Source organism: Scylla paramamosain, chromosome 30 (assembly GCF_035594125.1).
Source record: "Scylla paramamosain isolate STU-SP2022 chromosome 30, ASM3559412v1, whole genome shotgun sequence".
NCBI lineage: Eukaryota > Metazoa > Arthropoda > Malacostraca > Decapoda > Portunidae > Scylla > Scylla paramamosain.
In genome coordinates, this window is record NC_087180.1 from 18,976,615 (window position 1) to 18,997,473 (window position 20,859).

The 20,859-nt window shown below is 41.9% G+C and overlaps 1 protein-coding gene across 6 annotated transcripts in view; it reads right to left on the reverse strand.

Annotated features, from left to right (window-relative positions):
* The window catches only part of LOC135115982 (uncharacterized), a 124,994-nt gene that overhangs the window by 2,030 nt on the left and 102,105 nt on the right, over positions 1–20,859 (reverse strand). For 3 of the 6 annotated variants that reach the window (XM_064033178.1, XM_064033177.1, XM_064033176.1), the window contains 4 exons: positions 5,340–8,438; positions 4,830–5,210; positions 953–1,304; positions 112–283 (listed from right to left, as the gene is read on the reverse strand). In XM_064033178.1, coding sequence (XP_063889248.1) covers positions 112–283; positions 953–1,304; positions 4,830–5,210; positions 5,340–5,482 — 1,048 coding nt within the window. In that variant the 5' untranslated portion in view covers positions 5,483–8,438. Of the gene's footprint in view, positions 1–111; positions 284–952; positions 1,305–3,499; positions 4,559–4,829; positions 5,211–5,339; positions 8,439–20,859 lie in introns of those variants that run through there. The other 3 variants (XM_064033181.1, XM_064033180.1, XM_064033179.1) reach the window with 3 other exon arrangements.

Sequence of the window (20,859 nt, forward strand, 5' to 3'; positions counted from 1 at the left end):
ACTAGGCTTATAAAAGTGAAAGATGCATTGCTAATGATGAAAAGATACATATATTAAATTGCTACCAGCTACTGAAATTAACAAATTGAACTAGACACTACTCGCACTGACTTTCATCGTGGTCATAGAGTTCAAGTAAGGTTTCCATATACAGAGGAACTGCTTTTCTATTTTTGAGAATGGCAATTATTGGGAGGCTATATTTCTCCAGCCCTTTCAAAACTGCTACTCTTGGGTCTGGTTCATCCACTTGTGGTTCTAATCTCAGGAACTCCTTGATTATCTGTAAAGATATAAGCATCAAATAATTATAAGTGAAGGTTACAGAGATGAGCATCTGCAATAACTGTACTTAGTTATGAGTGCTTATCTCCCGTCACTGAGGCCTTTGAGCCTGAGAGGGAGAATGGAAGTACCAGTAGTTAAATATCAATTACCTACTATAAAATATAAATAGCTATATACATTATAGCCCTACAAATAAAGTTGACAATTAGTAACAATATGTAGCAAAATCCATAAAGTGTACATATATACACACTTATGCCATCAAAAGTCTGAATCCACGGGTACAAGTTCAGGATTTCTGCTACAAGAATGTTCCCATTGATTATTTTTTTGCATCTCTCAGAGAGTGTCAACTGCATGAGGCGTTCAGCCTGAGGAAAATCATTAAAGTAAAATTAGTTTTCATAAGTTGACTGTCCCGCCAGCCTCCCTCTCTCCCTCATATATATATATATATATATATATATATATATATATATATATATATATATATATATATATATATATATATATATATATACATACATACAAGTATCATTTTTCAGTGGCTATCCACCAGTAACATTGAAATTGCTTACATAAGAGCAGGTATTTTTAAACAACACCAGTAAAGAAGTCTCTGAAATATAAAAAAAGATAAATCAAGCGTACAAATATCACATACCTTACCTAACTCGGGATCTTTCTTCATCCAATGTAGAGCAAGCCACTGTCTATGTCTCTCTAATGACTCATCATCTTCTGAATGGGGCCTTGGTGGAAGGTAAGCCTTTACTCCACACATCAGTGGACACGTAGTCTCTTTTGGCACTATGCAAGGGATCTTCTTTTTCCTTGACGTCACCTCAGTCACTGAGGAATCCTGCCTCTTTCTTGAATTCTGAAACTTGCGCTGGATGCGCAATTTCCATTGCAGCTGCAATTCATGCTCCTCGAGATCATTTTTTCTCAGGATGGCAAGAAATGATGTCAAAACAGCATTTGCCATATTCATATACTGTTCTGATGTTGGATAGCTGAAATATGATAATGATAATAATAATAACAATAATAATAATAATAATCATAATAATAATAATAATAATAATAATAATAACAACAACATATTATTAATAATAATGTCACAATACCTTGATATGTAATAATGATGATAACAATAATAATGATATCAATCTAGCTAACTATATAGATGGCTTAACTCCTTTTATTATATTATTATTATTATTATTATTATTATTATTCTTAACAACCACCTAATTGTGCTTTTGTCCCAGTGAAATTGGCAGATAGTGGGTACACTATCTGAATAGTACACTCAAAGGTGGTTTCACACCTATCAGTGCCGTATTAGTATCGTATAGTGTCAGTGATATCCATATCCATGTCGCTTTCGTGACGTCTATGCACACATATCCTTTCAGACGTGGAGTTGGCTATGATTGTCATAATTCTTGATGAAGAGCAAGATGCTTGCTTAACAAAAAATAAAGAAAAGAAAAGTGGGTACATGAAACGTGGAAGGAAAAGAGAAACTGAAGGAGATTTTGCTACTCTGTACGAGGAATTAATTAATGATGAAACAAAAATTTTCCAGTACTTAAGAATGTCCAAAAACTGTTTGATGACATTGCTCAGTGATGTGTGGTGTGGTGTGGTATGGTGTGGTGTGTTATGATGTGGTGTGGTGTGATGTGGTGTGTTCTGGTAAGTATAATGTACAATGTGATTAATTACATCAATTAAAAAGAGAATTTATCACCATTTCAATTTCTTCTATTTTATTTCAAACACTTGTCCGACATCCATGAAAATTTTTAAAATACCAGTGACAACTGGTATTTTCACGGAACGGAGACGTAACAATCACTTCAGTCAAAACACAGTACTTCGCCGGATGTGTGTAAAATGCTTCCGCTGAATTCCAAAATGATGATTTTTTTTTTTTACTGACACTGAAGCACTGAACAGCACAGAACGAATACGGCACTGATGTGTGTGAAGCAACCTTAACCCGTATCCCTCTGGAGGCATATTCCCGAAGTCTGGTAAAGTTTCGGCCCATTTACTCTTGTAGCGGTTAGGTTAGGTTAGATTAAGTTACGTATAGGTAATTTTGTGCGAGAATCTCAATGAGACTATTTTAGAGAGAATCCTACAGTTAGTTTTGGAGCTACAGCCTAGTGTCCATACAGGCTGGCGGACGACTCCTTCCAGACTTCAGGAATATGCATTCTGGCCCTTCACAAGAACTGACATCAGATCCCGGTATGAACGCAGGCGGTGCATCCCATGTTCTTTTGTCCCTCTTCTCATTGCCTTCCCATTATATATATATATATATATATATATATATATATATATATATATATATATATATATATATATATATATATATATATATATATATATATAACACTCAACATCCCTACATGCAACAAAACTTACCAAAACACACTCAAAATACACTCAAAACATCCAAAACACAACCAAAACACATCACAACACCCCAAAATACCTACTACACTCACCTAAACACAACCAAATATTGAATATTCACTCAAAACACCCCATAACATCTGAAAATATCCAAATAACCCACCCCAACCACGCTAAATTTATCCAAAACACACTCAAAGCACCCCAATATACCTAAAACTCATCCAAACACACTCAAAAGATTTAAAACACCCAAAATACACTACAACACCCCAAAACTCATCAAACACACCCAAAACACATCAAAACATCCAAAACACACTTAAAGCACCACTCAACACCACAAACACGCCACAAACACACTTGCACACAATCAAATACACCTCAAAAGACCCGACACACACACCCAAACTCACCAAAACACTTAAAACAGAAAATAAACCCAAAACAAACTCACTACATCTCAATATACCCCCAAACACACCCATAACACACAAAAACATCCCACAATATACTCAAAACACCCCACACGACTCAAACCACTTACAATATAACTAAAAACATCCTAAACCACATTTAAAACACCCAAAATTCACCCAAAACACAATGATAACAGAAAATATACACCCAAAACACACCTGAACACCACCAAAACACACTCTAAACACCCCACAATATTCTTACATACATCCTAAACACGTAAAACACACAAAACACACCAAATATTAGAGAACTGCAGCGCAGCAAGGGAAACTAAGCGCTAAATATTGTTTACCTGTTTTGCCTCCTCCTCCATTTCTTCTTATTTTTTCCTTCTCCTCTTTCATTTCTCTTATTTTCTTCCTTCTACTACAACTATCTACACGCCTGACTTTAGAAACAGCTGGAAACACTTGGAAAACACTGGAAATTACGGTAAATATTGAGGAGACACTGGAGCAGACCGAGTCCCGAATCCTTGATGACGTCACAGGCGAGGTGCCGGCGCCCCGCTGCCATACGTACGTAACGTACTTCATTTTGAAATTGACCCATAGAAAAAATGAAGCTAGGCTCGAATGCATTATATATTCTGACTTGACAATTACTTGAATTAATATTCACAATATCAAAACACCTCCAGTCTCAGTAGTTATAAAGAAATATTATGTGAAATATGGAAAAAGTGTTGGAAATTTTGACACCATTAAAAACATTGAAAAGTCCACCTATTCCACTTTACACTGGTAAAAAAACATTTTAAAAAATCTGAACTATTTTTTAAAATAATGCACACTTAGTTACAAGCTACAATAAAAAAATAAAGAAGCTAAAAAATGACAAAAACACCACTTTCAACGGGACAAAAAGCCTATTCAAATTCCACATACTTAACTCAATAGGAACGCAACATACTTTAAAAATCATAAACGATTTTTTGAAGCAATAAAATCTTCATTAAAGCCTCAAATAAAAAAGCCAAAAACCAGGCTGGGTAAATTTCACCGTACAAACTGCCCCTTATTTACATAAAAAACAACACCAAATTCAGCACATTTACTTAACTGAAGCAAGAAAAACACTTCAAAAGCAACGAAATATTTTTAGAAACCATAAAATCTTACTATACAAGCCAAATAAATTAATTCAGAAAAATGTAAAAAAATATTGGAACCAACAAGCCGGAACAGGTGCCAGTCCATCATGGCGGCCATCGGGGGCGACCTCAGTGGGGGAGCCGGCGGCCATGTTGCCTTATTTATTCCTATATAACACCAAAACCAGGCAATGACGGATATATCTGACCAGCGGATATGAAGGCTAGACATGTGGATCCATCTTGTGATATGTTAGGCTTACAATGAGTGAGAGACGAGGCAAATAATGGCTAATAACACAGCTGACGGCTTGTTTACATATTGGCGAACATTAAATATTCGAATAAATTTCCAACTCTTTCCAGACTCAGACGTAAACAAAACCTAAATATAAATAATTAACCCCTAAAAAAACTAAATAACGAATAATGAATCCTAAATAAACGAATACAAGACACTACAGGGAGGATTAGGGTGTTGTGAAGGCAGTAAGGCTGACTGAGGAGAGACTGGCCCCGCTGGACTCACCTTACGTACTCGTGCCTCTCTGGTGATGCTTGACGGTGCTTGGTGCAGGAAGAAGGTGTCGGGAAGACGGAAACACTGGTTAATAGAGCGTGTAGGGCAAGATTGACCAGTGCTGACCAAAACACTGCAGCCAGCCAGCCGCTCGCCGTGGTAACTCCCCAGCGCCACTTGTCACTGATCCAACACCCACCCACACACCTTACGTACTCGTGCCTCTCTGGTGATGCTTGACGGTGCTTGGTGCAGGAAGGTGTCGGGAAGACGGAAACACTGGTTAATAGAGCGTGTAGGGCAAGATTGACCAGTGCTGACCAAAACACTGCAGCCAGCCAGCCGCTCGCCGTGGTAACTCCCCAGCGCCACCTGTCACCAGTGTTGCCACTGGACAAAACAGAAATATCCAAGACATCTCATTCAAAATCTCCAAGATCGACTTAAAATATCCAAGGTACATGAAAATAATTTTTCTTACATGAACATGAGAACACAAATGTAGCTTCTTTAACTCACCTTTCATACAGCAGAATATTATTGTACATAAACTTGTGTTCCTTCCTCGCTACCACTGGCAACCTCCGTGTCATCAGCAGGATACAGAGTTGCCTGTTGGCTGCTGCTACACTTGGTCCCATATCGCTGACGAATTTTGCCATTTTTCATGTCACTTATGAGATCTTTTGATGGTTTCCATTCAAAGCAGGGAACTTCTTGTCGATGCTTTTGTCTTTTTCATAGACATTTTCTGGGCAACCTCACACTTTGGGAACATTTTCTTTACCAACTCTCTCAGATGTTCAGCCTGACTCTCCTTTCCCCACTCCACCCCCGATAAGTGATTATGAACGCAATCTTCAACTCAGTGCGGCACCGTGTCACCGCAGCAAACACGAACCAGGGCAGAATAGGCTCAACTGAAATGCTCCTACTCTCTCTCTCTCTCTCTCTCTCTCTCTCTCTCTCTCTCTCTCTCTCTCTCTCCTCACGACTGTTTTTCAAAGCTATAAAGATGATTATCAGGGTTTTCAATGGTGTTTCTCCTGTTATTAATGTAGAAATGTTGTTAATCTGTCACTAAAACCGTAAAAATACCCTTGAAGACCTGTGCAACTACTGACAGAGAGAGAGAGAGAGAGAGAGAGAGAGAGAGAGAGAGAGAGAGAGAGAGAGAGAGAGAGAGAGAGAGAGAGAGAGAGAGAGAGAGAGAGAGATAACTAGCAATAACATTCACATACACATACACACACCAGTGCATTTATACGAAGGACTCTCCTGAACTAGACGAGGTCATACTTTGATGTATAATTTGGAAATCAGCTATTTTTTTCTATTAAGACACACGCAATTAAACGCTGATTTCCGGACGTGTCACTTGCGATCATACCACGTACTCTCGTGGCCTTGCAATGCGCGGCTGCTTAACGGGATGCACGTTCTCTACTTATGATACAAGTTATTTCCGAAACGTGTCATTTTTTTTCCCCCTGTGTGTGTGTGTGTGTGTGTGTGTGTTTAGAGGCGATATTACTCTTTTTTTTCTTTCGTTTTTGATATTTTTGTTTTATTTTGCCGGCGCTCTTTACTTTGTGTGGCTTGAATTAAAAAGTTTGGCCGTGGTTTAAATCCTCCTGGCCCCGCTGTTTATGTTCTATCACGGAGACCAACACTGGCTAAATGAAACGCCGCCACATCTGCTGTGTTACTTACTTGCCAATGGGTATATATATATAAAGGTACTAGGCCTTGCTGGCGCCGGAGAGTGTAAGAAAGGCAGGAAAAGTGAGTGGCGAGTGTGTGGGGCGACACTGTACCCTCCCCACGGTTTTGGAGGACAAAGTGAAAGATGGAGGCGGAAGGAAGGGCCAGTGAGCTGCGTATGCTTGACCTCTGAGTGGACGTAGACACACACACACACACACACACACACACACAGACACACACGCGTTGAGGAATTATTCAAGTTTCTCTCACCAATATCTGATCAGTGCTCGGAAAAACTCTGAAAAAATAGAATAGGAAAAGGAAACAGGAGGAGGAATGAGGGAATTGGAGAAGGAATGAGGAAGGGAGAAAGGGAGAGGATGAGAGGAAGAAGGGAGAAGTACATGGAGTGAAAAAGAGAAAAAGATTATAATGATGTGTGTGTGAGAGAGAGAGAGAGAGAGAGAGAGAGAGAGAGAGAGAGAGAGAGAGAGAGAGAGAGAGAGAGAGAGAGAGAGAGAGAGAGAGAGAGAGAGAGAGAGAGAGAGAGAGAGAGAGAGAACTTCAGCCCCTCCTTATATTCATCCATCCTTTCTTCCTTCCTTCCTTCCTTCCAGTCAGCCCCTCCTTATATTCATCCATCCTTCCTTCCTTCCTTCCTTCCTTCCAGTCTGTCTCCTTTTGTGCTCGAAAAGAATGCATCAAATAGTGTTTTTTCTAAGTTCAAACACACTCCCTCTCCCTTTTCTCCCTTTCTCTGCTCCCATCTCTCCTCCCTGCCCGCCTCAGCTTCCCCTTAGACCCTCTCACTTTGGTAACCAGCCTCTCATTTTCACTCTTTCTCTCTCCCTTCCCGGTCCAAACATTCCAATTCTCTCTCTCCCTCGCCACGTTAAAGATTGCTTCTCTCTTAGTCCACTTTACGCATTCAACAAGCGCCAATTAATTCACCAGGTACTTTTACACCTTGCTTTTCCATTTTTTGCTTCTTTTATAAATTTTTATGGCCAAGGGGAAGGAAATGGAAAAAAAGTCCCATTGATATTCTTAGTCTATACAATTCTACGTGTTTTCTCTTCTTTAGTATTATGAAAGTCTCTTCCTTTTACTCCTCTTCATCCTCATCCTCTTTCTTTTCCCTCCACCTCTTGCCAGTCTCTACAAGTTCGCTTCTTTTCTATCCTATTCTATTATTAAACTCTTTTCCTCTTACTCCTCATCCTCCTTATCCTCTCTCTCTCTCTTCCTCCTTGCCTTAGAAGAGGAAGTCGAATAATCAGCAGGAATATAGAAGTGTACATCGCTAGTTAGGTTGCCTAATACATGAATGTGAATGTTGGATACGCAAAGGGAATCTGTGCCTCTAGTATTCGATTCCCGATAATTTGTGGAATTCTGGAATTGCGGATAACTACATGGAAACAGGGCACGATTGCATGGAACGAATTGCACTGGAATACGGATGGAACGGATGGGAATATGATTAATTTCTATATACAGTTGCATATGTGAAATACTTGGTTATAGACACAATTCAGATTTATATGCCTGTTATAATTTATATTCGTATACTTTTTACTGTTTTTATGAACGGTTTCACTAGAGATAGATGTCACACACACACACACACACACACACACACACACACACACACACAGACACACACACTGGTCAGATATAAAGGTTAAATGTTATTGACTTCCATTGCATAGTAGTAGTAGTAGTAGTAGTAGTAGTAGTAGTAGTAGTAGTAGTAGTAGTAGTAGTAGTAGTAGTTGAGGTGGTAGTGGTAGTAGCGGTAATAGTAGTAGTTAACAGTAGTAGTAGTAATGGTGGTGGTGGTGGTGGGTCTAATAATATCACATTCCTGGCAGACTCGCTCCCCTTTCAGCAGCAGAGGATGATCGGGAGCTGGAAGGAAATTAAACACCTGAAAATTTTGATTCCCGTCCAATAATTCCCCAAATGCAATAATGAAAACACGCTATTCCGGTATCCATCCGATGCACGCTCTCCCTCTCCCTCTCCCTCTCTCTCTCTCTCTCTCTCTCTCTCTGAAAATCGTAAAAGCCACGCCAAAATGATTATATAAAGCACTAAACACTAAGGAGGGCGAGTTTGGAAATAGAAGCTTAATGATGTTTCCTTGGTTACCGATACACCACGAGGCACCAACAACCTGCTTACATCTGCCAGCTAATTTGATCACGAATTATGTATACGTGCATTTCAGGCTGGGATGGAAATGACTTTGTTGATGTAAGGAGAGGAGAGAGGAGGAGGACGAAAGCAGGAGGAAGAGAAATGGTGGTGGTGGTGGTGGTGGTGGTGGTGGTGGTGGTAATGTTGATGGTTTGGTATATTTTTTTTTCTTCGTCCTTCCTTTCCTGTTGTTTTTTTTTTTTCTCTCTTTTTTTTTCCATACTTATCTCTTAGACTCGTAACAGACCAACAGATTCCTTGCTACCAGTTTCTCGTAAGTCATTCTCTTTCTTTCTCTCGTCCATCACTGCCACTTATCACAATCCACAGCTCTCCCATCTACATCATTGCCAATACAATATCATTTTCTCCTCCTCCTGTAATCCTCCTCCTTCTCCTCCTCCTCCTGCTTCTCCTCCTGCTCCCCCGTACTCGTCCTCAACTCAAGATAGCAACGAAAACTTCTGGATTACTCTGACAGTTTGCAATACACTTCTTGTCGTACTCTTTTCCTTCTTCTCCCTCCTCCTCCTCCTCCACCTCCTCCTCCTGCTGCTGATGCGCCCCCTTCGACCGTCTTCCAAAACAAACATCTCCACAATTTGCACCTTCCCCGTACCACCTGACCGTTCTTTTTATTTCTTTCCTTTCTCTTTCTCCTTCTGACGGTTCTCTATTTTCTCTCTAATCACACACCCATTCGCCCTCCTTTCCCTCACGCCGCCTGTTCTTTATCCGTGGTTGTTTATCTCCTGGTTCTTTACGTTCTGTCTCATTCGCGTTGCCTTTATCAATCTTCTTTCCTTCACCCGAGTGTTATCTCGTCCCTTCATCAGCCGCCGCTATGCAAATCACCGTGGGTTTTGGCATCCGCTGCCAAGACGCTGTGTTATGAGGATTAACTAAATTTTCCTTCTTTTTCTATCTATTTTACGCAAACGCACGTATCACGAACGAAACTTTATGAAATGCCTAATCTGATTTTTTTTTTTTCGTGTTAAAAAATCAAATTGTCACAAAAACCAAGAAAAAAAGATAAATTCACTAGTTTTCTCAGTTTCCTACTTCCACTTTTTGCTCTACTCATACAGACACAGAGGCCTCACAAAAGGAATTACCTGTACAGCCTTAAATAAATCCCTTCTTTTCCCCTAATCCCCCAGCTGACAGGTGAGATGGGCAGGCTTATTGGCACTGAATACCTGTTCCTCTGCCTGTCCATCCCCTGTCACTACCAGAACACAGATGTCAGGAAAGAGTTCATTCATTTTACTCTTCACGTCAGATTGCTTCCCGATATATCAATAGTACTCTTCTCTCTGTGTCACTGGTATTGAATGTGCTGAGGGGACGTGGTCATCTGCTTTCCACTGCGCTGTCTTGTCTATACTAGCAGGAGAAAATAGACTAATTTGCCTGAAAGTGAGCCGAGTTACTGACGAGGGAATGATGGTAAACTGACAGACAGACAGACAAGTATTGAGGGAACAAGGTGCATATGCTTCCTACTGCGCTGTCTTGCCTGTACCAGCAGGAGAAAATGGACTAATTTGCCTGAAAGTGAGCCGAGTTACTGACGAAGGAATGATGGTAACCTGACATGCCCCCGTGACCAAGGAGAGAGTGAAACAATAGACAAGAAACACCAGGATGAATATAAAGTATATCCCACCTTATTGAACGTATGAAAGAAGGTTATCAGAGCAGCGGAATCAAACTAAAATAGGAAAAGAGGATCCGTTGCTGCCTGCTAACCTTTGTAATCCTATATAGTTTGTTACCATGTAAAGAATAACTAGACGTGATGTACATACACAAAGTTACAAATGTTAAGTTAAAACTCAGTCTCTTATCCCCTCACTTCTAGTATGATCAGCTTACATATGTACCCGTGACCAAGGGGAGTGAAAAGATAGACTGATAAGATAAACCAGAAGAAAAGAATAGAAAGTATATCTTACAGTACTTAACGTAAGCAAGATTTATCTAAGCAGTGCAATCATTCAGCACACTCAAAGAAATCAACAAAGGTCGTATTGTTTGTTATCCTTTAATCCGTCAATCTATTTCCATGTAAAAGATATCTAGATGTGATATAGTAAAATTAAACTCTTTTACCATTCCACTTGTAGTTGGATTACCACAGCACGTACATTCATTAGCTATGTGATGTACAATTCTTTTCTCTTCGTAGCGTCGAGTAAAGAGCGTCAGAAGGTCACGGTACGTCGCCATTAACACGTCAATGAATAAATGATCTTCATAGGTAGCATGAATACTTTGCCCTCTATTCTCTAACGCTTTGCTCTGTCTCTCTCTCTCTCTCTCTCTCTCTCTCTCTCTCTCTCTCTCTCTCTCTCTCTCTCTCTCTCTCTCTCTCTCTCTCTCTCTCTCACCACGACTATTTTCAAAGGCCACAGAGATGATTAGCAGGGTCTCAAGGGTGTTTCGCTTGTTCGTAATGTAGAAATAGTCAATATGTCAGTAGAATTATAAAAATACTCTTAAAAACTCGTGTACCTTCAACGACTAGAATCTTTTGAAAGTAGTGGAGGTGCAGCGCAGAAGTGTTTCAGAATCCAGGCCTTGTTTCATCCTCCACCCCGCCACCCCGCCGCCCCGCCGCCTGTAGCCATACCTGCAGTCACACCTGGCGGGCCGAGTGGCAGGTGTAGCGAGAACTGGCGGTAAAGTGTTTGCTCGCAGCCAAGTGTCAGCGAGGTGACGGCTGGCGGCAAACACTGTCACCGTCAGGAGTTGAGTGCATGGCAACGAGTAAACATATTTCTGCTGTGTGTGTGTGTGTGTGTGTGTGTGTGTGTGTGTGTGTGTGTGTGTGTGTGTGTGACTGTTTTCTTTTTCTTTTTTTCTTTTGATTTATGCTGCATTGCGTCGTTGTGCTATCCCAACACCACCACCACCACCAACACTACCACCACCACCCTCTCCTCGTTTTCTCCCTCTTCCTCCTCCTGCACTTCCTCCTGCCCAGCCAGTACTCAACAAAGACAATGTTTCCTGTAGCGAGCGTAGCAGAAAACATCCCTGTCTCCTGTGACCATTAATATTATAATCATTATTTCCATCATCATCATCATAATTACTGCCATACACTCTTTTGTTCCCTTAATTAATGCCGGCGACACAGCACCAAAACAACACAACACAACAGTATCACCACCAGTCCCCAGCACCACAACACACACAACACACACACACACACACACACACACACACAGACACGACCCGCCACAACACGCACGAAATCCAAACCCAGCATAGTGAAATCCGGAGCCAAAAAAAAAGATTCACCGGATGAGTATTCCCGGAGCGACGGTGTGCATTCAGATACGTATCCGGATCCGGCGTGGCAGTAACCTGGGTGCACGTAGGGCGAAATGAGGGCGAGAAAAGCCGGGCGGTGTGGCTCCCCAGTGGCTGCCGCTCTCGCCTGTGGTAATAACGAGACCAACATTTAGCGCAAGTAATGTTACTAATTGCATAATTATGTAAATTTCGCCAAGGGTAATAATCGCCGCTGCTGCTTTTGTTTGGCCTTGTTGCCTCTCTTGCTACGGCGCCGCTGTGCTCGCCGACCGTGTTCTGTATAATTTGTGTTTTAAAAGAGGTAATTGCTCGTGGGGGAAAAAGGTGAAATGCTGCTACCACTTGGCTGTTCATCGCTGTGTACTACTCCCGCCACTGCCATCGAGTGCAAGTAGTAGTAGTAGTAGTAGTAGTAGTAGTAGTAGTAGTAGTAGTAGTAGTAGTAGTAGTAGTAGTAGTAGTAGTAGTAGTAGTAGCAATGGGGTAATCGTGATGGTGGTAATGTCACTAGCGATACCAATAATACCAGTGACAGTAGCAGGAGAGGCGCCAGATATACTAGTGCGAAGCTGTTGTTCAGAGTTAATGTCGTCACTATTGTTAAAAGTTCATGAGTGTTCCGTAACTTCCTCAGACATTTCGTGACGACCTGTCATCACCAAGGCCGTGGCAGGTGACGCTCCGTGTGTGTGTGTGTGTGTGTGTGTGTGTGTGTTTGTGTGTGTGTGTGTGTGTGTGTGTGACCTTGACGTGTAGCTTTGGAGGCAGCCTTCAACCAGAAACAGGTGTGCACGGCTGCCTCCTCCCCCCTGCCCCCTATTCCTGCCTCGCCCCCTTCCCCGCCTCGCCGCGCTGCACGCCGCCGTGGGCACAGCGGCGAGCGGTGCTTTAGGGGAGCATCACAGCCACTCGCCGGTGCCTAGGGCCTCACCCCGCTCCCCGCTGCACCTGACAACGCCCCGCCAACACACAACAGGTGGGGATGCGCTGTGAGGCTTCATAAAGATGCCAGTCCCTGTGAACGCCTCGCTAAGCTTCACGCGCGGCTAGCTGAACCGTGCGAACGTAGACGAACGGCCTCGGAACACCAGTATGATGTCAAGAGTCCAATTAATAACTTGCGAGCCTCGACGTGCAGGCAAAGTTTGTTAAGTTGAGCATCAAGGCGGGCAAGGCAGCGGTTCCACGCCTCTCCTGCCGCCGCGCAGCCCGCCGCCCGCCAGGCCCAATCAAACTCAGGCTGTCCCTCAGATTTCACGAGGTTTCCAAATTCCTGTTGACGGGTCCTTCAGGGAGGCCTTGTGTGTGTGTGTGTGTGTGTGTGTGTGTGTGTGTGTGTGTGTGTGTGTGTGTGTGTGTGTGTGTGTGTGTGTGTGTGTGTGGACTGCAAGCATTCACTGCGTCACCTCACCGGGAACACAATTCACGTTTCCTCTTTTAATGTCACGACACAGAGCGTAACATCAAATGACTTCACTGTTAATCAAATAATGAAGACTGATGAGACTGTGAACACGACGAGCCACACAGCTTCACCACAGCGGGCCTCCCATTCCCAAGACACATCACGAAAATTAATACCAAGTAAAAAAGTGTCTTTCTTTTCACACGCCCAACAAGTACAAGCTATACATTGCTAGTAGGTTAAACTTCAACATATCACGAATAGGAGTAAACCTGAAAATCTTTGAATGATAACGTGACCTCTAGACATTTACTACTGAACGAATAGATTAGGCACTGCCAAACGAAAAGTCACGATGGAATTACTGGGTTGAATGGTTCAGTGGATGGGTGAATGTGGTCGAGTGGATGGCTTTGTGAACCATATATTGGAGTATGGAGATCTATATGGTGCCTTCACGAAGCCCAGACGTATGGAGACATCTGAGGACTAAGTGTCTCGAGTACCAAACTTCATGAGGCCTATTTGCACTCAGCCCCATCTGTCTTGAGGATCATCTGAAACCTATATGACCCGAGTACCATCCGCCCCAGTACTAAGTGACTGAACCATTACTGAACCAAACCAGCACGGAATTCCAGCGAATCTGAATATTACATCGCAACCTTGAACAGACAAAAGCGAGCGACACAAACATCCCTTCCGATACCATGATGAAGTAGACTCACTCCCACCGACACTATTACTACTACTACTACTTCTATTACTCAAGAATTTACTCTCATTGCGTTACCGGAGTTGGTGGCACCGTTACCTTTGGGGCCAGAGGGAGGGAGGGGAAGGCAGGGAGGCGAAAGCTCTGTATACCTGCAACACTCAATGACAGGTGAATTGATCAGGTACACACGGGGCTTCCATTTTAATATTGGTCTGCAGGGACGGTTGTGCATTGAGTGGTTCCCTTCGCCGCGACATCAGAGGGGGGCAAAAATATTGAGGGCAAAGTAGTGATTGGAAACGTGTAATTTTGCTGATAACTTGCTGCGTTTAGGTTATTTTATCTTTATTTTGAAAGAGAGAGAGAGAGAGAGAGAGAGAGAGAGAGAGAGAGAGAGAGAGAGAGAGAGAGAGAGAGAGAGAGAGAGAGAGAGAGAGAGAGAGAGAGAGAGAGAGAGAGAGAGAGAAAATATCACAACCACCTACTCCTTCCCCTCCCCACACACACACAACTACTCCCCCACCCCCCAGCCCTCAACAAACACAAACACACACACACACACACACACACACGGGCAAAAGTAATCCCCACAAAGACAAACAAAGATACAAACCAGACACACACCACAGCATTGTCCGCCTGCCTCCCACAGCACTCCCACTGCAGCACGACACGTAACACAGACTCACTACTGCTGTTTCTCCTCAGTCCTGATGATGACGATGATGCTACTTTGCGTCAACACTGTAACCTCACCGCACTGTCACTGTCACTGTCGCCACCGTTGTTTAGGAAGTTGTTGTACGTGATAGAGATGCGTGGAAGTGAATGTAGGGTGTTATGTTGGTGGCGACAACTACAATAGCACCACCACCACCATCACCACCACCATATAATTCAACCAAAAACAAAAAACAACACAAATAGATAGAAAAACGACCACCACCACCACCGCCACAAATTCAAACAACATCAACAATAATAACAGCAGGACTTCAAAGGGAAAGGCGAGGCAGACCACGTGACCTGCGGCAGCTCTGGGTTCATGCCTCGGCGTCACCCACACAAAGAGAGCCCGTCACCAGCGCCTCTCCCAAGTCATCCAAGCGTCCCCACCCACCCGCAGCCCGTCACCTTCAGACGCCTTAAGTTTGCACCGCCAGGAGGAGGAGCAGGAGCAGGAGGAGGAGGAAATATGAAAATTCGATGAAGATAACCAGTAAGAAAATCGTGAAAAGTGAGAAAAGGAGGAGGAGGAGGAGGAGGAGGAGGAGGAGGAGGAGGAGGTGGTGGTAAAGAAGGAAGAGAAGCCAAAACAAGGGACGAAAAGAACAACAAGAACAATTATACGAAATATAATAAAAAATACAACACCAAAACGAGACACACCATGGAATACTGGGAATATAAAAGAAAAGGACCAAAAAATTAAGGGAGAAGCAAATTGCCACCTCCGCCCAGCACCAACACACGACAGAAAACGTTAAGAAAAATTAAACAGCTGGAAAAAATAAATGAACAGCAGGAGTCAGGGAAGCCAGCAGCAGCAGCAGCAGCAGCAGCAGGAGGGAAGGAACAGCACCCACAGCCACGAAGGAATTAATGGCACAGCAATTTGTGTACAGTTACAGGTACCTTTAATTTGTGGTGGTGCTGTTACCTGTCACGGTTTTCCCACCTGTGCGAGGGACAAACTATTGGACACGGAGCGGAACTTGGCCGGAAGGAGATCAACGAAATATATTTGTTGTTTTGTGTTGCTTAGAATATAAACCAGTACTTTTTTGTGTATCATTCGCCAGTGTTGATATTTTTTCTTTAATAGATTATTTCTTTTTTATGTCCAAAACGATTTCCGCCTCCCTTTTTCACTTGATGTATTTTTTTAATAGTTTTTGTCGTTGTTGTTGTTGCTTAGAATACAAAGCAATATTTTATTTTTTCAGTAATTCAGTAGTACTTGTAATTATTTTCCTTTTTTTTCAATACTTATGTTAATTTTCAACCTCGATGATGACCTTTACTCTCATTTTTTTTAATAAATGTACCTTTTTTCTTTTTTGCTTAGAATATAAACAAATACCTTTTCTCCCTCTATCGCTCACCAATATTAGTTTCGTTTGGGAATAATCATTTTTTTTATATCTACTTCAATGGCGACCTCTTTTTTCCCTTTTTTTATTAAATGTACCTTTTCTTTTTTTTTCATTTTTTACTTAGAACATAAACAAATCCCTTTTCCCTCTATCGCTCACCAATATTAGTAAGTTTCGTTTGGGAATAATCGTCTTTTTTATCTACCTCAATGACAATCTCTTTTTATCGGCTCCTTTTTTTATTTTATTTTATTTTTTTCAAGCTCCACAATTTCGCTCGTGTTTATATTCGCCCTCACAAAAAGAGTCGCTTCATAATAAAAGGAAAAAAAAAATAATAATGTTGCTGTCTATCTTTACCACGACTGTGTTACTTTTTTTCCACTCCACCAACTCCACATTGAGAGGGAAAAAAGAGTTCAGTCCACTGTCATTCCAGTGCAATATTCAGCACTCCACAATGTTTTCTCACTCTTCTACCTACACATATGCGTGGATGGCTAGATTGATAGATACATGGATTACAAATTTCAACGTATTTTTGTCTCTTATCTTCACTGTTTCGTATCCTTGTTCTTGATTGGTTGATTGGAGTGATAGATACAGTGATTGATGGATTACAATGTGAACCCTTTTTCGTCACAACTACGTCTCTATTATCTTTACACACTTGTACAAAATATAAAAGAATTTACCTGTATGTCTCCCCAGGCAGTAAATTCCACGTAGCTTCTATTACTGATGACTTTCAACCTTACAATGACATCTGGTCACGTACCTGGGAATGAAAAAAATAAGAGTATAGGTAAATTGAATAAAAAACAGACGAATAAAGAAAAAAGATGAAAAAGTAAAGTGAAATATAAAGTTCTGAAGTCAATTTCCTGACGTGTGTGTGTGTGTGTGTGTGTGTGTGTGTGTGTGTGTGTGTGTGTGTGTGTGTGTGTGTGTGTGTGTGTGTGTGTGTGTGTGTGTGTCAGCCTGTCAATAGCATCATGGAAATCGTCGTCAAGGAAAGGGAAAAGAAATGGAAAGAGAGGAAAAAAAAAAGTTTGGGACAGAGAGAGTTCCAATTCTGCCGCTGAAGGAAGTGAAGAAAGTTAGTCACAAGGGGATTACTGAATCACCTGGGCGGGAAACAAGGGTGGAAACACACGGGGGAAAGAGGGAAAGAAGGAACATGTAGGGGAAGGTAGCAGAGGTCACTGGGTAAAGAGAGAGAGAGAGAGAGAGAGAGAGAGAGAGAGAGAGAGAGAGAGAGAGAGAGAGAGAGAGAGAGAGAGAGAGAGAGAGAGAGAGAGAGAGAGAGAGAGAGAGAGAGAAAATAAAATAAAATACATATTTCTGGATATTTTCTAAAGGTCTCAGGAGATGGGTCTGTCCGTCACTATGTTGCTTGGAGAGTCAGCACGCCTGTCAGCCGAACTTGTGCACACACAGGAAGGCTCAATCAATAAAGGTGGTAGAATTGTAACCAATCGAGCAACAATCCAGAGACCTTACACTTAGAATGCTTAAAGAAAGTACCTTGTTTATTTATATTTGGACAAAGTTAATTCAACCTGAGAAAGTTAAGGGCTGAATTTGTCATGTATTTGTACGTATGAGCAGAAGGAATTTGTTTAGCATGAATTTGATAGTATTAGGTCTCGCTCTCTTAATGTTTCGTACTTTTGTTGTTGTCGCTCATGTAGTAGTAGTAGTAGTAGTAGTAGTAGTAGTAGTAGTAGTAGTAGTAGTAGTAGTAGTAGTAGTAGTAGTAGTAGTAGTATACACGTAAATGTCACAGCTCAATTTCTCACGCACAAAAATAGGTACCATAAATTTTGATGCAACACGCAATGAAATACAGCATGAGAAATAACACATGGGTTGTCACCACTACCACCACCACCACCACCACCACCACCACCACCATTATCATCTATCAAACACGGTATCTACTTCTTACGTTCACACACACACACACACACACACATATATATTCCGTTTTGCCTGAGCGCACCGCAGAATATATAACTAAGTAAACCTAACATAAGCCAATATTTATATACTGGACGCGTTAAATCGCACAGCGGTTTACATTACAGGCAATTTCTCGTATTATAAAGTGACTATAAGGGAAGGGGAAAAGAAAATGAGGGTGGGTGTGAGGGGGGACTTAAAGAGAAGCTTACTAAGGGAGGTGGAAATAATAAAAGGTCAACTGGAGGTCAAATAAGGCTTAAGTTGATGAGAGAGAGAGAGAGAGAGAGAGAGAGAGAGAGAGAGAGAGAGAGAGAGAGAGAGAGAGAGAGAGAGAGAGAGAGAGAGAGAGAGAGAGAGAGAGAGAGAGAGAGAGAGAGAGTGTTGAAGGTCACTCGTACAAAATGACAACTAAATTCATGGGGATCTCAACCATTTTCAGTCACCAATCTTCTTGAAGTGCAAAAAAAAAAGAAGAAAAAAAAATAGAAAGATAAAAAAGAAAAGACAAAAAAGAAAAATGAAAAGAGAGACATGAAGAAAACGAAGCACCCAACTTTTATATTCTCTCAGTCACACTCGACAACCGCAAATTAACACGTCTTATGTAAAAAAAAATAATAAAGTAGAAGAGAAAAGTGAAAAAGATAAAAGCACGTGCACATTTTTAGACACTCTCTCTCTCTCTCTCTCTCTCTCTCTCTCTCTCTCTCTCTCTCTCTCTCTCTCTCTCTCTCTCTCTGAAGCACACTACCACACAAAAAAAAATTAAACATCTTATATGAACAAAGCGCAAAAAAAGAAGAAAAGAATCACATCCACATTTTTTTTTCGGCCTTTTTTTTTCATTCTTTTCTTCGGGAACTGCACAGAAGCACGCAAGCAGGAGATACATTTACAGAAGTATAACGCAAAACGAAGAGATATTTTTCGGCAAGATGTGTAGGTTCTGTCCTCGTGTGCGTGTGTGTGTGTGTCTGTGTCTGTGTGTATGTGTGTGTGTGTGTGTGTGTATGCCGGAATTTGTGTATTTTTCTCCCGGAAAGTCGAAAGCAGAAAGCGCAGGAGGAAAATAACTGCAAGAATTCAATGCAAATGAAAAGCAATATTGACTACACGCGGAACCCTGTTTGGGGGAGAATACTTTTAGGGGCAAGGGAAGGGAAGGAGCGGAATAAAGAATGCTAAACAACATTATGAAGCTGTCTTGATATTACGGAGAGAGGAAGTAAGAGAGAGTGGTGGCTGCACGATCTCTCTCTCTCTCTCTCTCTCTCTCTCTCTCTCTCTCTCTCTCTCTCTCTCTCTCTCTCTCTCTCTCTCTCTCTCTCTCTCACGACTCAAAATTCTAGCTCATTCGAATCTTTAACTTACTTTTCCTCTCTCTCTCTCTCTCTCTCTCTCTCTCTCTCTCTCTCTGCTCGTGTGTGTGTGTGTGTGTGTGTGTGTGTGTGTGTGTGTGTGTGTGTATGTGTGTGTGTGTGATGAAGACAATGACTCGACAATCTCGCAATAACCGATACCCTCTGCGCAGTCTTAGTCCCTGCTATCAGAGAATCGCTTTTCCATACTAACCTTCACGCATTTTGTGAGAACCTTTTTCGCGAGGCTAGATTTTATCCCCCTTCGTCAGCAAAGTTTTCAGGTAAATAGAGGCAGTGGTGGTGGTGGTGGTAGAGGTGGTGGTGAATAAAGATATAGAGTACGAATAACCCTTTACTCGTAGCCAATTTCATTCTGTTATACCCAGTTATTATATACGACTTCCTTACCGGTAAATACAAAAAAAAAATCATAAAAAGAATAAACGTCAATAATCAAATGTAATGAAGCTTAAATAAACCAACACATCCTGTCACGCCAAACGAAGCCTTCTAACACATACACACGCGGGGTTTGGGGGGGTCAGGGAGGGGAGGGGGCTGGGGGGTAAATAAACATCTAATCCCCACGTATATGCATGAGAGTTTCCTCCCGTGTGTGTGTGTGTGTGTGTGTGTGTGTGTTATGGTTATGTATGAAGATTTTAATTGTAACGCCTCTGCTGCGCCTCATTTAAGTTATAATGGTGTAGAGGTATTTCATTTTCGTCACGGTAATTCGCTCATTTCCATTCCCATCAACGTCTGTGCCTGTGTGTGTGTGTGTGTGTGTGTGTGTGTGTGTGTGTGTGTGTGTGTGTGTGTGTGTGTGTGTGTGTGTGTGTGTGTGTGTGTAAGGAATATGACACGTAACTTGAGTAAAGGCAACAGTACTTCTTTTTTTTTTATTCCTCTTCTTCCTCCTCCTCTTTCTTTTTCTTTTTTCTCTCCTCCTCTTCCGCTTATTCCTTCCCCTCCTCCTCTATTTCTCCTCCGCTTCCACCACTAAATAGTTTATGCATTTTCTCTTCTTCCTCTTTCTCGTATTCTTTTTTTCTTGTTCCTCCCCCCTCATCCTCCTCCTCCTCCTCCTCCTCCTTCTACAAGTACTACTACTACTACTACTACTACTACTACATCTACTTTATTCTTAGTACTTAGTACTCGCCAATGGTCTGCCTACACTCAATTCACATTATCCTGCCGTGTAAGCTCCGCCCCCTCAGCTCGTCCCATTGGCAGTCTTCAATAAGCCCCT